The sequence below is a fragment of the Dermacentor albipictus genome, chromosome 3 (assembly GCF_038994185.2).
Source record: "Dermacentor albipictus isolate Rhodes 1998 colony chromosome 3, USDA_Dalb.pri_finalv2, whole genome shotgun sequence".
NCBI lineage: Eukaryota > Metazoa > Arthropoda > Arachnida > Ixodida > Ixodidae > Dermacentor > Dermacentor albipictus.
This window is the reverse complement of record NC_091823.1, coordinates 181,466,441-181,489,753: the sequence shown is the minus strand read 5'-3', so window position 1 is coordinate 181,489,753 and position 23,313 is coordinate 181,466,441. Positions and strand designations below refer to the sequence as shown.

The 23,313-nt window shown below is 47.5% G+C and overlaps 2 protein-coding genes across 4 annotated transcripts in view; one reads left to right on the top strand and one right to left on the bottom strand.

Moving 5' to 3' along the window:
- The window catches only part of LOC135916728 (RING finger protein 141-like), a 271,536-nt gene that overhangs the window by 100,028 nt on the left and 148,195 nt on the right, over positions 1-23,313 (top strand). The gene's annotated exons all lie outside the window — the stretch shown is intronic.
- LOC135916716 (uncharacterized) lies at positions 906-23,072 on the bottom strand. Its single transcript, XM_065450162.2, has 2 exons — positions 20,798-23,072; positions 906-1,054 (listed from the first exon to the last, which is right to left on the bottom strand). The coding sequence occupies exons 1-2, from the start codon at positions 22,803-22,805 to the stop codon at positions 906-908; spliced, it is 2,157 nt and encodes a 718-aa protein (XP_065306234.2). The 5' UTR covers positions 22,806-23,072.

Sequence of the window (23,313 nt, the reverse complement as noted above, 5' to 3'; positions counted from 1 at the left end):
AGCACGGCAGACGTTACTGCCAACTCCCCTTTAATAACCCCCGGCTTACTTGAAAGGTTCTTTTTCTTTTAAAAAAATAAGATGCGACTTGCTAGCGCTTTTGTTACTGGACCTATTAAATCAATCAAATTGATTGGCAGTTTTTCTCTGTGTTAACATTTACGCTCGTGTTATTCTACTAACAGCTTCACGCACCATTTGAAATGACGGCTTAACTTTAACTTTTGGTCAGATTTGACGATTTTTGGCAGATTGGGGAATCTAGAAAAATAAAACTCCGACTGGTGGCGTTGTTGAAACTATAGCTTCCAGTGCTTCTACCACTTCTTCAATAACATGAAGCAAAATTAATGGTTTGGTGGATTCGGCAGCATAATTTTTGAATGAAAGTAGCAGGGAAGACATGAAAGCATCTCTCAGGTTGTAAATTTTCCGATCTGACGTATAGGCTGTTTTAACAATGTCCTAAACAATGGTCGATGCTCATCAGTGCATGTAATTTTGATCATTGTGTTTGACTAATATCAAGTCACCTTATTTTTTTTCCACCAGGGACCGCGTTTACCCATCAATGCTTCGACAGCATATGGACAAATTATTACAAGCAATGATTCCTGTCGTCTGAGCTTCTCACTTACACAAGAGCACACAGTCGATTTCAGACTGACCTTCGGCCAAAGCTTGACTAATTGTCTAATCTTGTACATATTGTTGCGTGTGGAAAGACACAGACTGAAGAGGCTATTTAGAGGCTATTTACACTGGAGCCAGGCAGCCAGGCCGACACTCGCTCGTGCCAAGCGCACCGACCAACTTCATCGTTCTCGTGGCGGCTCGTTTCTTGAGCATTGCTCGATGATATCGTAATACTACACCCCGGCAGCAAAAGTACCGTCACGGTGCTGTTAAATATCCAAGGCGCGGGGAGAGTTGTAGGACTTAAGTCTAACGACGTGGACAATGTAACTGGTTGTCACTGTGCAGGATGTAGTGGGCGTGGCTAGAACGATTTCATAGGTGACATCGGTCACTTTGCGGAGCATGCGATATGGACCTGTGTAACAAGAAAGGAGTTTTTCACATAGGCCAACTTTACGCGAAGATGTCCAAAGCAACACGAGGCTGCCGGGCACAAAATGGACATCACGGTGACGGAGGTCGTAGCGTTGCTTCTGCTTGTCTTGAGACACTTGTAGACGAGCGCGCGCAAGTTGGCGAGCGTGGTCAGCATGGGCGATTGCATCACAGGCATAATCGCTAGTTGAAGCTGTGGCGGACGGAAGCACAGCACAGCGGCCATACAAGAGGTAAAACGGGGTAAAGCCAACAGTTTCGAGACGGGAAGAGTTGTATGCAAAGGTAATGTAAGGTAGACCCAGGGCCCAGTCACGGTGGTCGTCGGAAACGTATTTGGATAGCATGTCTGTAAGGGTGTGGTTCAAGCGCTCAGTGAGGCCATTCGTTTGGGGATGGTAGCAGGTGGTAAATTTATGCCGTATTGAGCAGGCACGCATGATGTCGTCGATGACTTTGGCCAAAAACGTGCGGCCACGGTCTGTTAGCAATTGACATGGAGAACCACGCATCAAAATAATATCATGTAGGAGGAAGTCCGCAATATCAGTTGCGCAACTGGTCGGAAGAGCGCGGGTTACGGCATAGCGGGTCGCGTAGTCCGCCGCGACTGCAACCCACTTGTTTCCTGATGTAGATTCCGGAAATGGGCCGAGAAGGTCTAAGCCGACACGATGAAAGGGCTCGGTAGGAATGTCGAGCGGCTGCAGGTAACCAGCAGGGAGCTCGGTAGGCTTCTTGCGCCGTTGGCAAACTTCACAAGCGGCGACGTAACGTAGTACGGAACGGGCAAGGCCCGGCCAATAAAAACGGCGACGTACACGGTCATAGGTTCGAGATACGCCGAGTTGCCCTGCTGTTGGTGCGTCGTGGAGCTCTTCTATAACGGTGGAGCGGAGGTGTTTAGGTATTACAAGTAGGAACTCAGAGCCGCCTGGATGAAGGTTACGACGGTACAGAGTACCGTCGTGGAGGACGAAGAGGCGTAGAGTAGCATCGGCCGGAGAGTGCTCAAAACGATTGATGAGTAATCTGATGTAAGTGTCACGGCATTGCTCGTCGGCGAAATGAAGCAGCTGTGATACAGAGAATACACAAGAAGCACTGGCAATATTAGAGGAGTCAGAGTCGTCAATAGGGTAACGCGACAAGCTGTGAGCGTCTTGGTGCAGGCGGCCAGACTTGTACACCACGGAATATGAAAATTCTTGTAGCCTCAAAGCCCATCGACCAAGTCGGCCTGTAGGATCTTTTAGCGAAGAGAGCCAGCAGAGAGCATGATGGTCAGTGACTACGGAAAAAGCCCGACCGTAAAGGTAAGGACGGAACTTCGCAACTGCCCAGACTACAGCAAGGCATTCTCGTTCCGTAATGGAATAGTTGCACGCCGATGGTGTGAGGAGGCGGTTCGCATAAGCAATAACGCGATCCTGGCCACACTGACGCTGGGCTAAGACGGCACCTACGCCATGACCGCTGGCATCTGTACGCAATTCTGTAGGGGCATCAGGGTCGAAGTGGGCGAGAATGGGTGGTGATCGAGGTTAGAAGAGTGACAAGGCGAGTGAAGGCGGTGGCTTCTGCAGTACTCCACGAGCATTGTACGCCTTTCTTCAAAAGATTAGTTAGGGGCCTAGCAATTGGCGCAAAATCTCGAACAAAATGACAAAAGTACGAGCACAGCCCTAAAAAACTTCGGACGTCTGCGGCTGTCTTCGGAACCGGAAACTCTCCGACAGCGCGAGTTTTGTCGGGATCAGGCTGTACTCCGGAAGCGTCAACGAGATGGCACAGAAGAGTTATTTGCCGTTGGCGAAAATGACATTTGGACGAGTTAAGTTGCAGCTTCGCCTTTCGAAATACATCAAGTATAGTTGTGAGACGTTCAAGGTGAGTGTTGAACATTGGCGAGAAGACGATGACGTCGTCCAGGTAGCAGAAGCATGTGGACCATTTGAAACCTTGGAGCAAGGAGTCCATCACACGCTCGAAGGTGGCAGGGGCATTGCATAATCCTAACGGCATTACTTTAAATTGGTATAGGCCATCAGGTGTGATGAATGCAATTTTTTCTTGGTCCATATCGTCAACAGCAATCTGCCAGTATCCAGAACAAAGATCAATAGAAGAGAAATAGCTGGAACCGGGCAGGCTGCCAAGGGCGTCGTCTATAGGTGAGCGGGTAGACGTCCTTCTTAGCAATTTTGTTCGGATGACGGTAGTCTACACAGAAGCGTCACGTGCCGTCCTTCTTCTTAACCAACACCACAGGTGACGCCCAGGGACTCGAAAAAGGCTCAGTGATGTTTTTATCGAGCATTTTTTTTACTTCGTTTTGAATTACTCGGTGTTCCGACGCAGAAACTCGATATGGTCGTCGGTGAATTGGCGTAGCATCACCAGCAAAAATCCGATGCGTGACCGAGAGCGTCTGGCCTAAAGGGCGATCGTCGATGTCGACAATATCTCGGTAGGATGATAATACTTGGCAAAGCTCTTCAGCCTGCCCCGAGGACAGGTCCGTCGCAACCATTTTCTTTATATTGGGATCGGCACCTGAGGCTGGCGCGAGGGGCCTGCTAAGCTCGCACCATCGGTCGATAACGCTGCCACGTATTGGTCGCCAAGACAATCAACAGTGGCAAGGCAAATACCTTGCGGTAGAATTTGCTTTGCCAAGCCAAAGTTACAGACAGGCATGCGAGTGCACTTCCCAGTAATATTAAGTATACTGTGAGGAACTGTAACGTCATACATTATTGGAATGTTGGGCAGAGGAGTGACGAGGTGTTCACCATCAGGAACTGGTGGGAAAGACAAAAGTTCAATGTAGGCTATGGACTTTGGCTGCAGGCGAAGAAAGCTGTTGGGACGTAAGCGGCAGGGGGTGCGTCAGAGGGTTCTGCGAGCATCAGCAACTCAAGGCGAAGGGTACTGGAAGAGCAGTCAATAAGAGCAGAATGTGCGGAGAGAAACTCGAGGCGGAGAATGAGGTGGTGGGGGCAATGAGCAATTACGGTGAAGAGGACAGGAGTGTGGCAACCGGCGATGCTGACGCGTGCCGTACACATGCCGATGATAGGCACAGGACCGCCATCCGCAACGTGCACAACGCGTGCCGATGCTGGGGTGAGGAGCTTGTTCAGCCGTCATCAGAAGGCAGCACTCATAATTGAAAGATGTGCTCCTGTATCGATGAGTGCTGTGACAGGATAGCCGTCATTGTCAACGTCAAGAAGGTTCGGGGGTAACGTGAGCAGAGGATTTGAGGGCAGGGTCGACAACGCAGCTTCACCTCCAGAAGCTGCAGTGCCTAGTTTTCCGGCTGGGTCCGGGAGGCGATAGGCGGTGAAGAGAAGCAACGGGGTTGGGGCGAACGAGACTGATGGCGTCGAGGTGAGGGCAAGCGGCTGTACCGAAGGTTCGGAGCAGGAGCATCAGCGGCAGTGGATTCATGGCGGGTGGTATAGGAAACGGAAGGTCCAAATGTGCGGGAATAAGCGGCAGTGAACGGCCGAGGAGGTGGTGGCCATCGGTTGCGACAGTGATGAGCAACGTGGCCGATGTGACAGCAGTGGAAACAGATCGGCCGGTCATCAGGGGTACGCCAGTCGGACAGGTTGCGGCGAGATGTGGCGGAAAAGGACTGCCGAGGACAAAGAGGGCCGCTAGAGAACTGGGGAACGCTGGGTTGAGACGTGTAACACACGGAGTTCAGACCCATTTTCTCAAATTCCTGTCGGACGACGGCCTGGATCATTGCAATGGTGTTGCTGGTGGATTGGGAGGCAATGCGGAAAAAGCTGGCGAATAGGTGGCCTCGAGTTCGCGGCAAACAATACGGGTGACATGGTGACAGGTGGTGGTCTGACGTGGTCGACCCTCACATGTCGACGTAGCAGTAGTGTTGGGTAGCCACGTGATGTGGTGTGTGATACGGCTGCTCTTAGCTTGTTCAAGGTGACAGCATTCTTTGATGATGGCCTCGATAGTCGAGACGTTGCCGAAAACAAGCAAATTGAAAGCCTCGTCGGCGATGCCTTTTAGAATATGTGACACTTTATCGGCTGCGGACATAGCATCGTCAGGTTTGCGGCATAGTGCTAAGACATCGAGGATGTAGGAAACGTATGGCTCCGTGGATGACTGAATACGATACGCAAGATCCTTTCTCGCGGCAGCCTTGCGCCCAGTGAGGTCGCCGAACAGTTCCTGTAGCTTCTCTTTTAAATTGTCCCAACTGGTTATCTCGTCGTCATGCGTTTGGTGCCACATGCGTGGGGTGCCGCCGAGAGAAAAGATGACATTGGCGAGCATAATCGTTGGTTCCCACCTGTTATTAGCATTGGCGTGTTCATAGAGTTTGATCCAGTCGTCAACATCCTGGCCCTCCAGGCCAGAGAACACACCTGGGTCGCAATGTGGGGCGACCATGAGGATTGGAGCAGTGGGACAAGCCGAAGCCGTTGCAGAGGTGGGCGCGTCACCGGGAGGTATGGTGATGAGCTCAGTATGCCGACCACATCTGAGTTCCGTGGTGAAGACGGGGATCGCCGACCTCCACCAGAATGTTGCGTTTGGAAAGACACAGGCAGAAGAGGCTATTTACAGGCTATTTACACTGGAGCCAGGCAGCCAGGCCGACACTCACTCGCTCCAAGCACACCGACCAACTTCATCGTCGTTCTCGCGGTGGCTCGTTTCTTGAGCATCGCTCGATGATATCGTAATAATATTAGACACCACCTGTGTTATTCATTACTTTACAATATTGTGCAACACCTAACATTACTGACACGGACTGAGAGAAGAACAAGCAGCACAGCTCGTGACCGTGCTCGTGTATAATAGGCTTCTGTACACTGCCTGATTCCTAACACTGACACAAACACAAACTCGAATCTTCACTCAACACCCTTCACAAGGCCGCCCCGAGCCAACCGATATACACCTCAAATCATCGCCTTCAACAAACGAGACTGTTTCACACTTTCTCAGGACTAACAGAACACCGAGACAGACAAGTAGCGCGCTTGTCTTGTACGGAGCAAGGATGTGACATCTTGAAACGAGCAGGGATCTCCCCTATCCAGTTGACACCAGTTAGTAAAAGCCCTCCACTACCACGCAACATTGCATTTACAAATATACAAAAAAAATACGACGCCACACCTACATGACGGTCGATGTCAAGCGCAAGCAAAACATCACCACATAGACAGGAAATAAATCACAATGTACACGGACGCCACATGTTCACACATGGGATCATGCGCTTATGCGATATATACACTTGGACAGACAGCACCAATCATCCAAACAGCTGGGCCATTTTCCAAGCCTCCCAACATGGCCACTCTGGAACTCACGCGATAATATATGCCATACGAGAAGCCTCTCTACTCACTAAGCACCAGTCCAGTAACATTAACCTTTATACCAACTCCAGCAAAGCCATTCGCAACATACAACACCGACTGTTGGAAACACACCAACATGAGGTCTTAATAGAATCCCGTAACTGCAAACCGAACAGTACAATCACCTTGCGTTGGGTGCCTGGTCATGTTGGGATCGAGGGAAATGAGTTGGTTCATCAACGTGCCCGTGAAATTAACCCCTGGGCGCCCTCAATTCGCTGGCCAAATCCAATGACAGTGGAAGAGAAGACGCTGCTACATACAAAGTGCAAATAGCTGAACACTACAAGAACATCAAGGAAAACCGCACTATTTTGCCCCAACCTCATCCTCCACTCAACACGGAACAAGCACACGTCCTTCATAAAATTCAAACGAGCACTCTTCTCACGCCACTAATGCTCTACAACTTTGGTTGGCGTAGCACAGCTCACTGCCCCAACTGTCCAGAGATATGGGCAGGTGCAGAACACATTCTGTACTCATGTAACACTGTCATTACCTCTCCTTATTTTCCTTACCCTTCGCTGGAGTGCTTGGCTTCACTCGGGCTTGGTGGATGAACAACGGGCCTTAGCGGGGCAAGCGCTCTACTTTACTGGGCCTTAAATACTTTACTGGCCCTTTACCGGGCCCCAAATAAAGTTTTAACGTGATAGCGTTAAGGAGCTCGTGTTGCAGGAATGCTGGTGTCGTCGGTGTTGGCACCGGCGGTCGTGAGCGATAAATCCCAGCAGGCACTTCCTAAATAAAAACAACTTGCAAGATGGGCTGGGTGGTAATTGAACCAGGGTCTCCGGAGTGTGAGACGGAGACGCTACCACTGAGCCACGAGTTCGATGATTCAAAGTGGGATAAAAGCGCCTCTAGTGAATGCAGTGTTGCCTTAGAAAAGTGCCGTAGAAACTTATACTGCGGTGTATATGAGCATGCAAATTACAGAAGTAACAGGTACACGAGTAGCAAAGTACATTTCCGCTACAGTTCTTCTGCGCTCTGCGCACACGCAGAGCCATCTTCCGGCAAACACAGAAGGCTCCCTCCTCGCAATGTGCGGCGCTACCCCAACACGTGGCGCACCACTCGCCAAAGCCACCTAGAAAAAAATGTAAGGCCTCCGCACGCCAGTGTGACGTCACGCTAGTCGGATGGGCCGGACAGTCGATGTCGTTGGCGTCTCCGCGCCTAGGTTCGTTGCGCTGGCAGGGTGTCTCCTTGCACGTCGCGGATACTATGGCATGGGAAAATTAGTGCTCTCCTCAAAGTGACAGCAACCTATAAATGCATATGCTTCAGTTCCAAAGCAAGACACTTATAGCTGACGCAAAAAATAAGGGGCAGCCGCTGGTTCACCACAGTCAACACCACCATAGAAAGCAACATTCTTTCATACCTTCCTTAGATTACTTGATTGGCGACATTTTTTTTTCTTTGCGCGTATCGCAACACGACCTGCCTTATTGTGCTTGTGATGTTTGGTCGAGACTAAGACAAGCAAACTGCATGCTGCTTAGTCACTTTATCCTTAGACGGAAAGAAAGAAAGACGAAAACTGCATATTGAAGACACAGAATATACTTCATTCACAAATGATAAGAACAGCATTCAGAAACACATTTTAAATCTTCCATATACGGTATCATACTCACTCTTGCATTGCGTAAAACAGTCTTCGGTAGACACACAAATGTCGAGGTTCATTTTATTGTGAAAATTTTATCATTATAGGGTCACGCACAACTAATTGTCAAATAAAATAAGCTTCCGTCTTTGTTGTACCATTTCTTGTGGTTATTTTATTTCCACCCGCCTTGTTTGCAGGCCTTTTTGGTCTTCATAAAATACTGAGATAATGGTGAAAAGTAACTCAAAAACTGGAGGCCTACTCTCAGTCCTAAAGAAAAACATGCAATTAATGGATTGCGGTAGCATGGAGAGTTTGAATCATAAACAGGTAGCACAATGCACTCAAACGCTAACATCTGAAAGGCCAAAATGCAGGGTTTAAATTTCGATAATGTAGGCATAAGTCCTAGCTACGTCACAGGTTTCTTTTTACAAGGCTTCTGTCAACACAAACATACGTAGATGTTCAACAAAACAGAGCTTCACGAACAAAAGACAAATAATGAGAAACATCTTAGGCCTTCAAGGTCTGCAATTTTCGGACGTTCTTGGCGTTGCATAATTTGTCGTTTTCTGTGCGGCACAAGTTGTTCAACAGTGTATTCGCTGCAGCACTTACAACATGCCCCATTACCTCCTGTGCAGGATGACTGAAATCACACACATCTACATCCTTAAAGTCATGAAGGGTAGCAAACACAAGGCCGACAAAAGTATCTTTCTGCCTAGGAAGGCTGAAAAATTGTACGGCATATTCTGGTGTCCTGAGCTTGTCCAATATAATTTCTGTAAAGAGTACAGCATTAACTACAACTGCTCGTGGAAACTTCAGGCCGCCCCTTGTCATCTTCGTGATTAATGCATTCTCAGGGTCATCTAGATCGATGACCCTGATCATCTTGCATCACAAGGATGTGCATCACAAGGATGTTACAGCTGCATGGGCACAACAGCTGGCAATATACGTTAGTGCCGGTAGCCTTGACGTTTTTTTTCTCAATGTCAGAGTTGGTCACAGTGACTTGAAACTGGCCGTTCCCTGAATTTACACTTGTCTCCAACGTGCTCGCGCTCGGTGGTAGTAGAATGTCTAAATCTGGCAGGTCCAGAACCTTCTGCAAACACAATTTGTTTACAGATTCATATATCTGCCTTATAGACACGTGGTAATTGGCACCAGACAATTGCCGGTACTTTCCAAAGCAATCCTCTAAGCTATCAGTTTGAAATTTGCCCAAAAGAACATACCCGAAATGAAGCTCTTCGAGACAGTATATGGCAGGTTCGTGCAAGGCGTGGGTAGTGTGGCTGAAAGCTATGTGCGTTTCACGTGTTAAGCGGCCATTGTCATGTGTGAGGCTTCCCCGATGATCAAGCCATTGAACTATTCTCTCTAAAAATTCTTGTTGAGGACATGACGATGAAACTATTGGACATTGCAACTGTTCTCGCAACCGCTATCCTTTTCTTGGCGTCTTGACGTTAACAGTGTTCCACCAAGTCAAAATGGTGTCGACATATTGAGATGTTTCCTTTGCATGCTGCAACGTTGCAACACTGAGAGCAGCAACAGTAGGTGAGTTTAAAATCTTTAAGGCCAGTTTAACGTTCTGCCATTCCATGTTCGGGGGGTTCAGTGCCTTCAAAGTGAGCGTTGCTGCTAGATTCAAGAGCTCATGCTTTTCAGCTTCGTGCAACTGGCATAATACCTTGAAAGATGCTGTAAGTATCTTTGGTTCAGCCTCATCACTCTTTGGTTCAGTAAAGTACATGCATCTGCCAATGTTTATTTATTTATTTATTTACAGTACCCTCAGGGTACAGAAGGGCATTACAGAGGGGGTGGGTACAATAATAAAAAAGATACATGTTCAAACAATAATTAGTATTAAGGTGATAAACTCAAAACCTAATCAGTTTTTGCAGTCTTGAAAGATGATGCCTCCTCGATGCAGGCGATGGAGGGGGGAAGGCGGTTCCAATCGGCACTGGTTTTCGGCAGAAATGAGTCAGAGCAAACATTTGTGCGACAGAAAGGAATGACCACTTTAAACCGATGACCAAGACGCGACGACATGTACGAAGGCTCTGAAATGAAGTCTTGTTTAAGCGAGCTGTTTTGGTAAAAGGTTTTTTGAAAAATGCAGAGACGGGAAATTTTTCTTCGAATGTGCAAATTAATAAGGCCAAGGCTTGACTTCATTAAAGAAACGCTAGATGTGCGGGAATAATTAGAAAGGATGAAACGTGCTGACCTGTTCTGAACTGACTCAATGGTATCTGCTAGTGTTTTTTGACCAGGGTCCCAGACAGATGACGCGAACTCTAGCTTCGGTCTAATTAGTGTTTTGTAGAGCAGTAACTTCAGGTGGGGTGGAGCTTTTGAAAAATTTCTGCGAATGTTTCTTTGATCCAGGCACTTTTTCTTATACACTTTAGTATGTGAACTGGGTCCATCACGAAAAACGGGTCGTGATGTGTCGGCAGGATGCTGGTAAACAATGCTGACAATTGCCATCTTAGCGAAGTGGGACATGGCTTTTCTGTTTATGGAGTTATTGTCCGAGATCACTGCGATTATTCTAAAACCAGATGCCTCTAGATCAAGAACAGTCTTCCGAAGGAAGTCATGCAGCACCTTAGCCACAATCTGTGCCACAGGAAGAATGTGTATAACATCCTTGTTTGAAAAAAGCAGGCTCTGTATCATAAATATGTGGGCAGTTTTTGCTGCAGTCGATGAATTTACCGCAGCACCAGTAACAAAGCCAGCCTTGTAATCAAAAAATGATTGAAGGTGAGTCTCATCAATCATTAACCTTACAGTCTTTTCATGCTCTTTATATGTGCTTACAATACGCTTTGCATAGGAAAGAAAGCTACATCCCTGCTGCTCCTATCCAGGGCGTACATTGTACGATGAACACAGTCTTCTAATCATATCAGGACGTGGCATCTTAAGCTTCATCGAACTTCTCATGAATCTATGTGCATGAGGTGAAATTGTGAACAAAAGGATAGCAAAAACCAATAAATCGGGGTGATATCGGCCAGCATTATTCAAAACAAGATCAACTTGACTCTTCAAGAATTTAAGCACTTCCAAATGCCATTCTGGCAACTCGCATGCGAAATGTTTTCCACTTACTTCCTCTAGCAATGTCGAAACCAATGTCACTAGATGACGGGCCTTTTCAGAACGCTCAGTGCTGATATCCCTACATGTCTGTTCGATCATGTGTAACACACTTTTCAAATCTCTCAAGTCGCACAGCTTTTCAGAAACTAACACAGCACCACACTTCCTCACACCCGTTTCACCAAAAAATACTTCAATGTGCAGGTCTGTGGACACGATCACCAAAGTACGGACTGCAGGAGCAGATTGAAATGACAAGTCCAAAAAGAAAACCTTGGAGCCCTTGTTCAAAACTGTCCAGAAGTTCGAACTCTGAAAGCTTGGAAAGGCCTTCAGCTAGTCCGCAAAGCTACCAACCACATTTTTGGCGTCCTCTTCTGCTTGGGTTTGCTGAGAAAGCATTATTGCTTTTTGCAAATATGTGGCTTCCAAACGCGCTCTTTTGGAACCCCGCGCTTCTCGAACGCTGATATGCCGATAGACAAACCTGATGCTCTCTGTACTTGCGAGTGACAGCGCGCCGATATAACACCTGAGACATTATTTTATATTGCACACGCACTTCGCCCTGCTGAGCTTCCTTTCCGGAAGCGTGGACGGGCGGAAGAAGCTTTCCAGGTCCTTCATTTTCAGGCAACCGTGCCTCAACACAAACGAAAGAGAAGGGTACATTGTGGCCTGTGCACCGGACAGCTCTCCTTGCACTGCTCAGTTCGCGCCAAGGCGGTGATGGTGGGCGCTGGTGACGGATTTTTCCTGCTTACCCAGTGCATAGAAATAGCTAAGGCGGAAAATAGACCTCTGTATTTAGCCTTCCTGGACATAAGTGGTGCATACGACAATGTAAACAGGGAACTCCTGTGGAACATATTATAAGCTGAAGGTATCGGTAATGAGGTAATTGATTTTCTACAGGAACTATATCGAGAAAATAATGTTGAAATAACATGGGAAGGAATTAAGAGTACGACAACTGTCGAGGTTCACAAAGGATTAAGGCAAGGTTGTCCTCTATGACCGCTGCTGTTCATGCTTTATATGATAAGCATGGAAAGAAGGTTACAACGCAGCAATCTAGGGTATAATCTGTCGTACAGATTAGGCAAAAAGGTTGTTGAGCAACGACTACCGGGTTTAATGTATGCGGACGATATTGTACTGTTAGCAGATAGCCAGGAAGATTTGCAAACTCTGGTTAATTACTGTGGGGACGAAGGAGACAGTTTAGGTTTCAGTTTTAGTGCAGCTAAGTCTGGTGGGCTGTTTTTCAACGATACAACTGCTCAGGAGCTTACAATACAAGGCCATGAAATACCCCGAGTGGCCGAATACAAATATCTCGAGGTATGGATAAACAAAGGGCAGATGTACACGGAAAAGCACGAACAGTCTCTCATAGCAAAAGGGCGAAGAGATGCCGGGATAATGAAACATAAGGCATTGTGGGGGTAAAACAGGTATGAGGTACTGAGAGGCATTTGGAAGGGAGTAATGGTGCCGGGGCTTACTTTCGGGAATGCGGTCCTGTGTTTAAGGGCAGAGGTTCAGTCGAGACTAGAAGTAAATCAGAGAGCTGTGGGAAGGTTAGCACTTGGTGCTTACGGGAAAACCACAAATGAAGCAGTACAGGGAGATATGGGCTGGGCATCGTTTGAAGCACGGGAAGCTCAGAGTAAAATCCTATACGAAAAACGTCTGAGGAAATTGGGACGATAACAGGTGGGCAGCTAAAGTGTCTAAATACCTATACAGAAAGAGCGTTGACTCACAATGGCGGAAAAGAACTAGGAAGCTAACCAGTAAGTATGCCAGACACGAGGACGAAGAAAGACAGAGCATTAAACGACAGGTTAAATATGCGGAAGGTAAAAATTGGATAAATTCAATGGAAAAGAAGCATAGTGTGGAACTATATCGATACTGGAAACAGCAGATCAGGAAGGAAGCGTTTTATGATAACTCAAGAGGCAGTGCCCTACTCTTTGAATCTAGATCAGGGTGTCTTAGAATGCAGAGCTATAAAAAGAAATTTAATGAAGAAGAAGACACATGTATTGTGTGTGATAAATACCGTATGTAGAAACAATGGAACACCTCATACTAAAATGTGATGTGAATCATGATGTCGATGCAGCCACAGTCACCCTTCCTGAGGCCCAAGGGTTCAGAGATAAAGATAGCCATCTAAATAAATATGCGGTAGAAATTAGCAAAAGGCGATTGGAGGATTGGTGGCTCAAAAGCAGAGAGGTGACATAAGGTTAAAAGGGTAGGAAGACGTATTTAAAAAAAATAGAGAAATTCAATAACACACAACACAGATAAAAATAAAAGGCAAAATAAAAATCTGAGCATGGTGGCAACTGCCATCGCCCCGTTTCAAAGGGGACGCTCCTACCTTCCATCCATCCGCAGCGCCGCCTGGGCAGAGTCTGAGGTCTATCGCGTTCCACTCTTGAAGATGAAGCTTAAGAGTCCTCCAAGTTTTTTCCCTGCTCCTCTTCACGTTACTGTGCAGCACTGTACAGGAACTCAACAAAGTATGGGGAGGCTCCAGTGCTTGTTCAAGGCACATTAGACCACTTCGCTTGCAGAGAAAAGCTGATTGAATGCAATAATCAAATATGAGGAGGCTTCTGTATGCTTCCTGACATGACAACCATTGCCTCGCAAGTCTAAAGAAGGCAATAAAAAGGGATATGGGTGCTTGCTGCAGTGTGTAAAACAAATGCTCCCTGTGCAAAAGGAACTTAACTGTTTTCAGATTTGACCCGCCTTGGTTGCTCAGTGGCTATGGTGTTGGGCTGCTGAGCACGAGGTCGCGGGATCGAATCCCGGCCACGGCGGCCGCATTTCGATGGGGGCGAAATGCGAAAACACCCGTGTGCTTAGATTTAGGTGCACGTTAAAGAACCCCAGGAGGTCAAAATTTCCGGAGTCTTCCACTACGGCGTGCCTCATAATCAGAAAGTGGTTTTGGCACGTAAAACCCCAAATATTATTATTTATTATGTTTTCACATTTGCAGGGTGTGTACCAACTGGGAAAACCGGGAATTCTCAGGGAATTTGAATAGTTTAGAAGTACTCAGGGAAAACTCAGGGAATTTGTGCTGCTATCAGGAAAAATTAACTAATTTTATTGAAAGGGAATGAAAGTCGTGTTAATGCTGGCTCCAGTAACCGACGAATCGGAATGAACCGTCGTTGACGCGTGTCATCGGCACAAGGTATTGCCAGAGTAGTTAACGACTGATTTTGCAGACGCCGATTTTTCGGACATGCCCAATAACTCGCATTGCTTCGCGACACCACCACGTGCTCCATAGAGTCAATGTATATTGCCCTGACTGCAGGTCTGAAACGGCATTAATCAAAGCCACCACCGCCGCCATTTCGATTATCTCGCCGCCTCGAACCGGTGCTCTCGCACACAGATCCGCTGGCAGCCGTATACGGCTGCCAGCGGATCGGCTACCGCGCAACGTTAGGCCTAGCTGCTTCTACGTTCGCTAGCTTCTTGCCGTGCGGGGCCATGTTTTTCGTTGAAAGAATGCGCCGCTCTCAGCAATGGCACCGACTCCGCCTTCGTAATCCTCGCGATTGGCTTCGAAGCTCGCAAAGCACAGCGCGTTGCGTAATGCCAGTTTCCGAAAGTTAGCTTCGCCTCAATACAGAAATGTTACGCGGTGAGGCATAACAAGCGTGGGAAGGTGCAATTGTCACGGGACACAGTATGTATTCCTTAGTTATACACGCGTGCACCCCCGTCTCCTGCCACAGTACGACCACCGATATGCCAAATAAGTGTACTCGCAGCCCTTGAGAGCTTTTTCAGACGTGCCTGTGGCAGTTTGAGCCCTTAACTCTTTCGTTACCGTGAGAAAGTGGTATTTTTTTATGGGTCTCGGGAAAAAAATATTTATCACTACAAAGAATATTCCTGCACACATTGCAGCCTAGCATGTTGTGCATAATGAAATTTTCTTTCCAAAACATGTGTTGCCAAACAAAAAATTTTTTAGGTAAAATAAAATTCTTGAAAGCACCATTTTCACGGCCAGTTGATAAAAAAACAATAAAAACATCCGCTAAAACACTAATATCAAAGGAAATTCAGAATATACATTTCAGAGATAAATGACCCAGAAATAGTGTCTGAAAAAATAAATGCACAGTACGCCGCCGTTCTTCGGATAGAAAAAAGAAACTAAGACCAGTTCATCACTCATGCCATGCAGTGAAGCAGTTCCTGGATTTTGTGAAGCAGAGGTGCACTCCGCACCTTTCCCACAAAATGTCTGCTATTAGTTCATCTTTGCAGTCCTCATAGCACATTTCGCAGTTCTGTCTTTTCAGCATCTTCTGAGGATGGTCCAATGAGGAGTCCAGGGAACGTACTTTACCAGTTCGTCTAGAGTCATGCACCTCTTCTAGGACCAATCGCCCCCAGCGTAGCTGGGCAACTAGATTATGCATTCAAGCATATCTGTTTGCATTTTTGCAGATTGTGTTTATCACTTCTGCAGAGAAGGGGAGCAGAAAGAAATCCCATGCCATTGCAAACTGTCTTGCGCTGATCCTCAGTGCTGGGTCGAGATGTGCTATGAGTGGACTTCCTGGCATGAACGGAAGTTTCTTTGCTGCTGATCGCAGCACATCATAAACAAGTGAAGTATACACCCTGAAGATAATCAGGAGAGCTCTCAGGTCGTGAAAAAAAAATCGGCAGATAAGTGTGCACAAGGAAGAAGACCGCTCAAGGCCGTAACGGAAACTCGGTGGTGAACAGTTGCGGATATCCCATGCTGACTCAAAACATTGTCACCGTCAGACACTCTGCTTTGCTGTCATGTTTGGAATAATAACTCGAGTCCTCATTCCTAAATTAAAGTGCTGGTGCAGCATAGTTTTGAGCACGACGCTTTTCTCGCGACGCAGCCGTTCGGGATGACGCCATTTTAGCCGCTTTCAATAACTGCACAATGGCACCAGCAGTGCCCCTTGCCTGGATTTTACGAGAGAAGCGAAACCAATACTCTCAAAAACTAGTTGAAAATGCAAGGTGCCCATGCTAGACATGCGGTTGACCTTTATAAATACACTTTGATGGAATAAAATGACTCGGACTCCAAACCAAAGCTCACTAGTGAACAGCTGGCGTCATTTTTGGTTAATTATCACCGCTCAGCACTGTCGGATGGCAAAGCCGGCGATATCATTCAATTCTTGACTTATTGGGAGTCATTTGATTGCAAAATTTTGATGCTAGTGCAGTGTAATAGTGAGCGACATGATTTTTTCTCAAGCGCGGCAGAAGGTGACGGCCACTCCTCTTTTCGCTACAACATATGCGCATTTGTTCGCAAAAGGTCCATTGAAAATCGCAACATCACCGGAGCACTCAAATTTTAACTGATTCGGAAATTTCAATGCGTGTATTAACTACTGGATGGAATGAAGTGGATATGAAACAGCTCCAACATGTCGAAGTCGGCAATCTAAAGTATCGATTACCGGTGATCAATATTAATATGCGTGGTAACAAAAAAGTTAAGAGCAGTTAAAGACATGCATTCATTTTTTTCGAACTGCCCGATTTTTTGGATGTTTTCGCAGCCTCTAGGGAGTCCAAATAAATCAGACGTTGACTGTACAATTGACCAAGAGGACGCTTCAAATGATCCATGGGGCGAACGCGTGGTACAAGGAGGATGAGAACAGACAGGACCGACGCACTGAGGAATTAACAAGAAATGAAGCGTGCCGCCGCCTCTTTGAAGGAGCTTGAGCTCAAGAAAGCAAAGTGTTGACTGACGCCGAGATGCAGGTGTCCCTCATCCAAACCAAATAAACTCTTTAAAGCAGTGAAACCCAACACTGAGATATTGTGTACGGGCGGAGAGTATGTCAGGACAGCTGAGGTTGACTTCCCAGCTGCTGAGAGACAATCTTAGTGTTGTCAAAGTTCACTCCTCATACCGATGAGCTTGGTATCAGTTGATAGAAATAGCTCATATTCGAAAATATTTACTTCTGTGTGCATTTCCTTTTCATCCGTATTTGAAAATGTTCTTCTGGATTGGGAAAGGGTTTTACCATTTTTTCCGCTGTGCATTTTCCTATCACCTTTCAGTTTTCTTTTTGAATAAAATAGATATTACTTTACTATTCAAACTGGATTAAAGCATTTTTTTGTTTCAACATGCTTACTAGAGAGTGACAGCATTGGGCAACATGGTGCCAGCCCGTCTTGACATAAAACAAAGTTATGGCTCATTCAGGGAATATTGCAGATGTGCTCAGGGAAAGCCTGGAAAACTCAGGGAATTTGGTAATGTCAGTTTGGTAGACACCCTGCATTTGCACAGCTACTGCTTTCCCGCATAGCATAGCATGGGCAAATACTATGGCTAGTACTGGTGCCAAGGAATCTTCCTAATTTTTTGAGTGGCATGACTTACAAAAGTTGGGAACTAGGAACCAGGTGCATATTTTACATATTTCAGATTTTTTTCTGTTCTCAGTATTTATACTAAAATCAGCCAATTATTGCTTTCATTAGTGTTTCTTGAGATGTCTTTTTTTTTAAGTTCCCTCACGAGGATCTCTTTCATATTCAAGACTGGTGTTCTACATTGCTCATGTGCCTGAACGGTAGTAAGGCTACACATTTCATTCAATCGTTGACCTAACTACATCCTCCCTCTCTACAAGCTTAATAACTTTACTATATCTACCACCGACTCCTACAAGTATTTAGGAATTCTCCTCTCTAAAGATTTGTCTTGGACAAATCATGTGGCCAACATAATTAATTTAGCTTACAAAGTTCTTTCTTATCTTCGCCTTAATCCCTTTATGGCATAGCTACCCGTAAAATTAGTTCCCTATAACACGCTCGTGCTACCACAACTTGAATATGCATGTGCTATTTTGACCCTTTACCAACCTAATCTCATTAAAGCTCTCGAATCTGTTCAGAACTGTGCTGCTAGATTTATTCTTTCAGATTAATCGTATCACCACTAGCATTTCATCACTAAAATCTAAACTAAACCTATTGCCTCTTCCTTCTCGTCGTCGCATCTCTTGCTTATACCTATATCACAGTTTTTTTTGTTCCATACCTCGTGACCGCCATATGATCCAGCTGGCTCATTTTGTTGGTCGAAAAGGCCATCTGAACACTTTAATCCTGCCTCGAGCCCGTACTACTGTGTTCCTGTTGTCATTCTTCATTCAAACTGCCTAAGACTGGAATGGCTTTCCGAGACAAACTGCACTCATCCGTGACACAGCGTGCTTTATATCTGCCATCGAGTGTTTTGACTGATCCTTGTAATGTCATCATCACAGTTCCCGTCTTTTACATGCCCACCCCTCATGTAATGTCCTATTGGGACCCTTGAGGTATCAATAAATACAAATACAAGAATTCTCAGAGATTGAGTAATTATTACTGCTATACCTCTGTTAAAAACGCCAGTGATCAACCTCTAATTTTGTTCATTGCAGTATATGTTGTGACTACTATGTCTTGAAGTAAAATGTTAAAACATAAAAACACAGAAAATGAGTACGTTTCTAGCGGTAACAAAAGTGCTAGGCAGGCCAGATGTTCCCCTTGCAGCACGACTATTTCCATGGTATCTTCGCTGAAATCCTTGAGACCGATCAAGGACCGCAAAAGAGTACGCATTTGGGCTGGTTGGTTCATGATTACGAGCAATAAAAACAGCGCTAAACGACGGGACGAGTGAAGGGACACAGACAACGGCGCTGACTAACAACCAAAGTGTGTTTATTCCGTCAGTCAGCATATATATGCTCCGCCGCTATCTGAAACCACAGAATCTACAGGATAGGGCATGCGCAGGGGGAATGCAATTAATGTGATTAATTAATGTGAGATTGCCTTCTTATCACATTAATTGCATTCCCCCTGCGCATGCCCTATCCTGTAGATTCTGTGGTTTCAGATAGCGGCGGAGCATATATATGCTGACTGACGGAATAAACACACTTTGGTTGTTAGTCAGCGCCGTTGTCTGTGTCCCTTCACTCGTCCCGTCGTTCAGCGCTGTTTTTATTGCTCGTGATCAAAGACCGTTTTACCTTTGACGAAACATCTTGCTTCTTTGCTAGAAATGAGTATCTTGAGCACAGCACAAGGTGAAACAGCTGCCATGACCCTGGATGTCGTAGCCATCGTTGTTCATTCTGTGAAGAAGAAGAAGACGCGTCACGCGGCACAGCCGCATCGTTCGCGTTCATCACATTCGCATACAACACAGCGATCCAGGCCACTATGCGATTTTCATCTTCCTTCCTCTTGTATGGGTGCGAGTCCATGCCCACCATCGACACGTTCTTTCCATACTGTCCTGACGCTTCCGAGTGTCTACCTGTGTCTGAAGTTGCCAGACAAGCCGAAGAATGCCACCAGCTAGCACACTCCTTTACGGCAGAGCAACAGCAATGCCAGAACGACAACCGTACCAACTCGATTCCAAACACCACTTACGCTTCAGGCGTTCTTGTGTGGCTATCTGTCCCGTTCCAAACGGCGGGGCTTTGCTCGAAACTCGTTTCGAAATTTTAAGGGCCTTACTGAGTCTTGCAGTTAACATCCCCGGCGAATTTTCTGATAGAGCAACTGTCACCACCTTAAGACTTGCGCCGGCGTGGACGTGGCATTGTCCACATCTCACGTCTCAAGCCCTACCGCGACCCTCTGCCTCCCGATTCTTAGGGCGCCAGGATGTCTATTTTCGTCCTGGGGGATATTGTGAAGAAGAAGAAGACGCGTCTCGCGGCACAGCCGCATTGCCAATGCGCGGCTCGGCTTAGGTCGCGCTGATGATTGCTGGCATCTTTTCGGACAGTGCTTCGGGCTGTCTCGCCGTTCCCGGTCACTGTGCCTTTGCGTAAGGAGCCGCAAATAAACCTCTTCTCAATTCAGATGGTGTTCCCAGCACAGGTAACGAATTCTGGAGTTGCCAATAGCCTGGCAAGGGAGCAAGAATTAATTATTGCCTGTCAGCCTCTGAAGTCCGTGCAGCAGTAGGTTTATCTCAATAACCCTAATCACGAGGAGGAAACTTACAGAATAAAAATTAGTGCATCCAGCAGGCATTACCCAATCCTGACTGGTAGATTACCACTGTTGTTGAAAAGAAAACTGTACACTAATTGCATTTTACTGGTGCTAACATGGTGCAGAAACTTGGAGGTTAACAAAGATGCCCGAGAACAAGTTAGAGACCGCACAAAGAACGATGGCACGAAAAATGTTAGGCATAACATTATGAGACAAGAAGATAGAATATCTGATATTCTAGTTGACATAAAGAGAAAAAATAGATGTGGGCAGGCCATGCAATGGGTAGTAGTAGTAGTAGTATAAGACTTTTATTCAGCCAAAAATTACAGGCCGAGCATATCGACCGCCTGGGTGGCCAGTCGACGCTGTTCTTCTTCACCTTCAGCGCCAAGCCAGTCGAGCCAGGTGGTGATGAAAAGCGAAGGGGGAGGGTAGGAACTTGATTGCTGAGCAGTCGGACAGTAGAATAGGCAATGGGATAGGTCTGCATAAGTAGAGGGGCAGTTGGGACAGGAGGGGTCGGAGCGATAGCGATAGAGAAAGAGGCGGGAAGGGGTAACCAGTGCATTCATTTGGATGTGCCGCAGAAGGCGAGCCTCCGGCACAGTGAGTGATGGATGAGGGGGAGGGTAGAGGCGCTTGTCGAGACGGAGCTGGAGGTAAACTTCCTTGATAGTGCGGCGCAGGGAGAGTCCCCCAGAATCCTGCGAGGGCCCCGACCAGGGGATCAACGGTGCCCGGTTAAAAACATCACGGGCGAGCTGATGGGCCAGCTCATTGCCGTCAATCCCCGAATGCCCAGGGACCCAGCGGAGGAAAACGGTGGAAGGTTGCAGTGCGGAGACCGCTCGTTCGACCTGTTGTTGGAGTGAATGGGGTAGGGTGCGGTTCTGTATGTGGCGAATGGCGGCTTGGGAGTCGGTATATATCGTGTACTCTGGGAGCGAGGGCAGGGAGGGAAATGATTGTAGGGCATGTACAATGGCAAGGACCTCGAGAGAGAGTGCATCCGGAGGGTGTAGGTACGGCCCACTCGTGTGAGTTTCAGGTGCTGGGAGGTGGGGATGGTAGATAGCGTAGCCACAGGAACCTCGAGGGGCTATGAAAGAGGCATCCGTGTAGGCTACTCCCTGGGTAGTAAAGAGGGGGGAATGATGCTGCGCGGCCGCGTGACGACGGCCGGCATGCAGGACAGGGGACATATTAGACGGGAGGGGGAGAATGCGAAGATTGGGCGCCGGGGTGGATTTTGGAGAGGTAAAGGAGGAAACGGGAATGGGAGAGATACCCGCCTGGGCCAGTAACCACTGACCCTGACGGGTAAGAGAAAGCCGGGCAAGCTGGGAGTCACGGTGGAGAGAGAGAAGAGAACGAAGAGGATGGAAGAGGCCTGTGGCAAAGAGCTTAGCAGTGGAGGTGGTGATAGGGAGGTTGAGAGCTGCCTTGTAGAGGCCAACAAGGGCGGTCTCGAGGGTGTTAAGCTGAGTGTGGGTGAAGGAAACGTAAGGCACAAAGTACAGGAACTTGTTGAGGGCGAGCGCATGGGCAACTCGGCACGCATGAGCCTCGTGGAGGCCCGCGCGCCGAGTGACCACGCGCCACAGGAGGTGAGTTACCGAGTGACAAGTCCTGACCGCGTGGTGTAGGGCTTGCACATTCTTGGCTGCATGTAACGGGAAACCAAGAACTTTGCAATGGGGGACAACAGGAATGGGAGAGCCGGAAAGATGTAGGGAGATTAGGGCGTTGTGGGAGCGCTGGTATGAGGAGTAGTTAAGAAGGAGAAGCTCGGATTTCTCCGGAGCAGGTGACAAGCCAGCAGTGGGGAGAAAGGAGTTGATGAGATCGAGGCCACGTTGCAGGGTGTCCTGTACGTGACCGGGAGAACCAGACGAACACCAGAGGGTGATGTCGTCGGCATAAAAGATGTGGTGGAGGTCAGGAATCTGGGCTAGTTGGGAGGCGAGAGGGGTCATTGCAAGATTAAAAAGGATAGGAGAGAGAACAGCACCTTGAGGAGTGCCACGGGTGAGCGGGTGGGGATCGGACAGATGTGTGTCCACTCGGAAACGAGCCACTCGGTTAGAGAGAAAGGAGCGGAGATAAGAGTACATGCGGTGTCCGCAGTCCAGGGAGGAGATCCGAGACAGGATATGGTCGTGGCACACACCGTCGAAGGCCTTGCGGACATCAACAGTCACAAGAGCGTGGATCTGGCTGGGATTGGGTGAGAGAAAGGTGTGCTGGAGGATCAGGAACATGTCCTGTGCACAGACGCGCCGTCGAAAGCCGATAAGAGAGTGGGGGAAGAACTCTTTCGCTTCAATAAGATCAGAGAGGCGAGTCAAAGCCATTCGCTCAAGGGTCTTGCCAACACACGACGTCAAGGAGATAGGGCGAAGGTTAGAAAGGGAGGGAGGTTTGCCCGGCTTCGGAATCATAGAAATAAGAGAGGATGTCCAAGCGCTCGGCAAGCAGCCGCTGTCCCAGGCATTGTTGAAAGTCTGAAGGAGGAATTCCTTGGAGTGGTCGGGGAGGTTGCGGAGTGTAGTGTATGTGATGGTATCCTCACCGGGAGCCGAGCGAGAAGCATTAGCAGCCAGGGCAGCTTCGAGCTCCCGGAGAGTGAAAGGGCGGTCGAGGTCTGGGTTAGGATCGCCAGAGTAGGCTGGGTAGGAAGGTGTGAGAGGGGGTGGGAGATACAAAGAAGTGAGCTTGTGAAAGACATCGGAGGGAGTCCCCTGAGTGAGGGCTTTTGCTAGAGTGGGAGCAAGTGTAGGCTTCGTACCTAAGAAAGATTTAAAAAGGGACCACGTGGATCGCGAGTGTAATGCAGAATCGAGGCCGTCACAAAGCGCACTCCAACGAGAATGCTCGAGGGACGTGCCATGGGCGACTATCTCGGCCCGCAGAGCAGCAATCCGAGAGGAAAGTTGGGCATTTAGTGGT

Bases quoted from the DNA above. Each gene is read 5' to 3' on its own strand.
- LOC135916716 (XM_065450162.2), bottom strand. From the start codon at position 22,805: ATGATTCCGAAGCCGGGCAAACCTCCCTCCCTTTCTAACCTTCGCCCT. The intron at 1,055-20,797 runs ACCCTCCCCCTT...CTTGTTACACAG, and splicing joins TGCTCAGCAATCAAGTTCCT to GTCCATATCGCATGCTCCGC.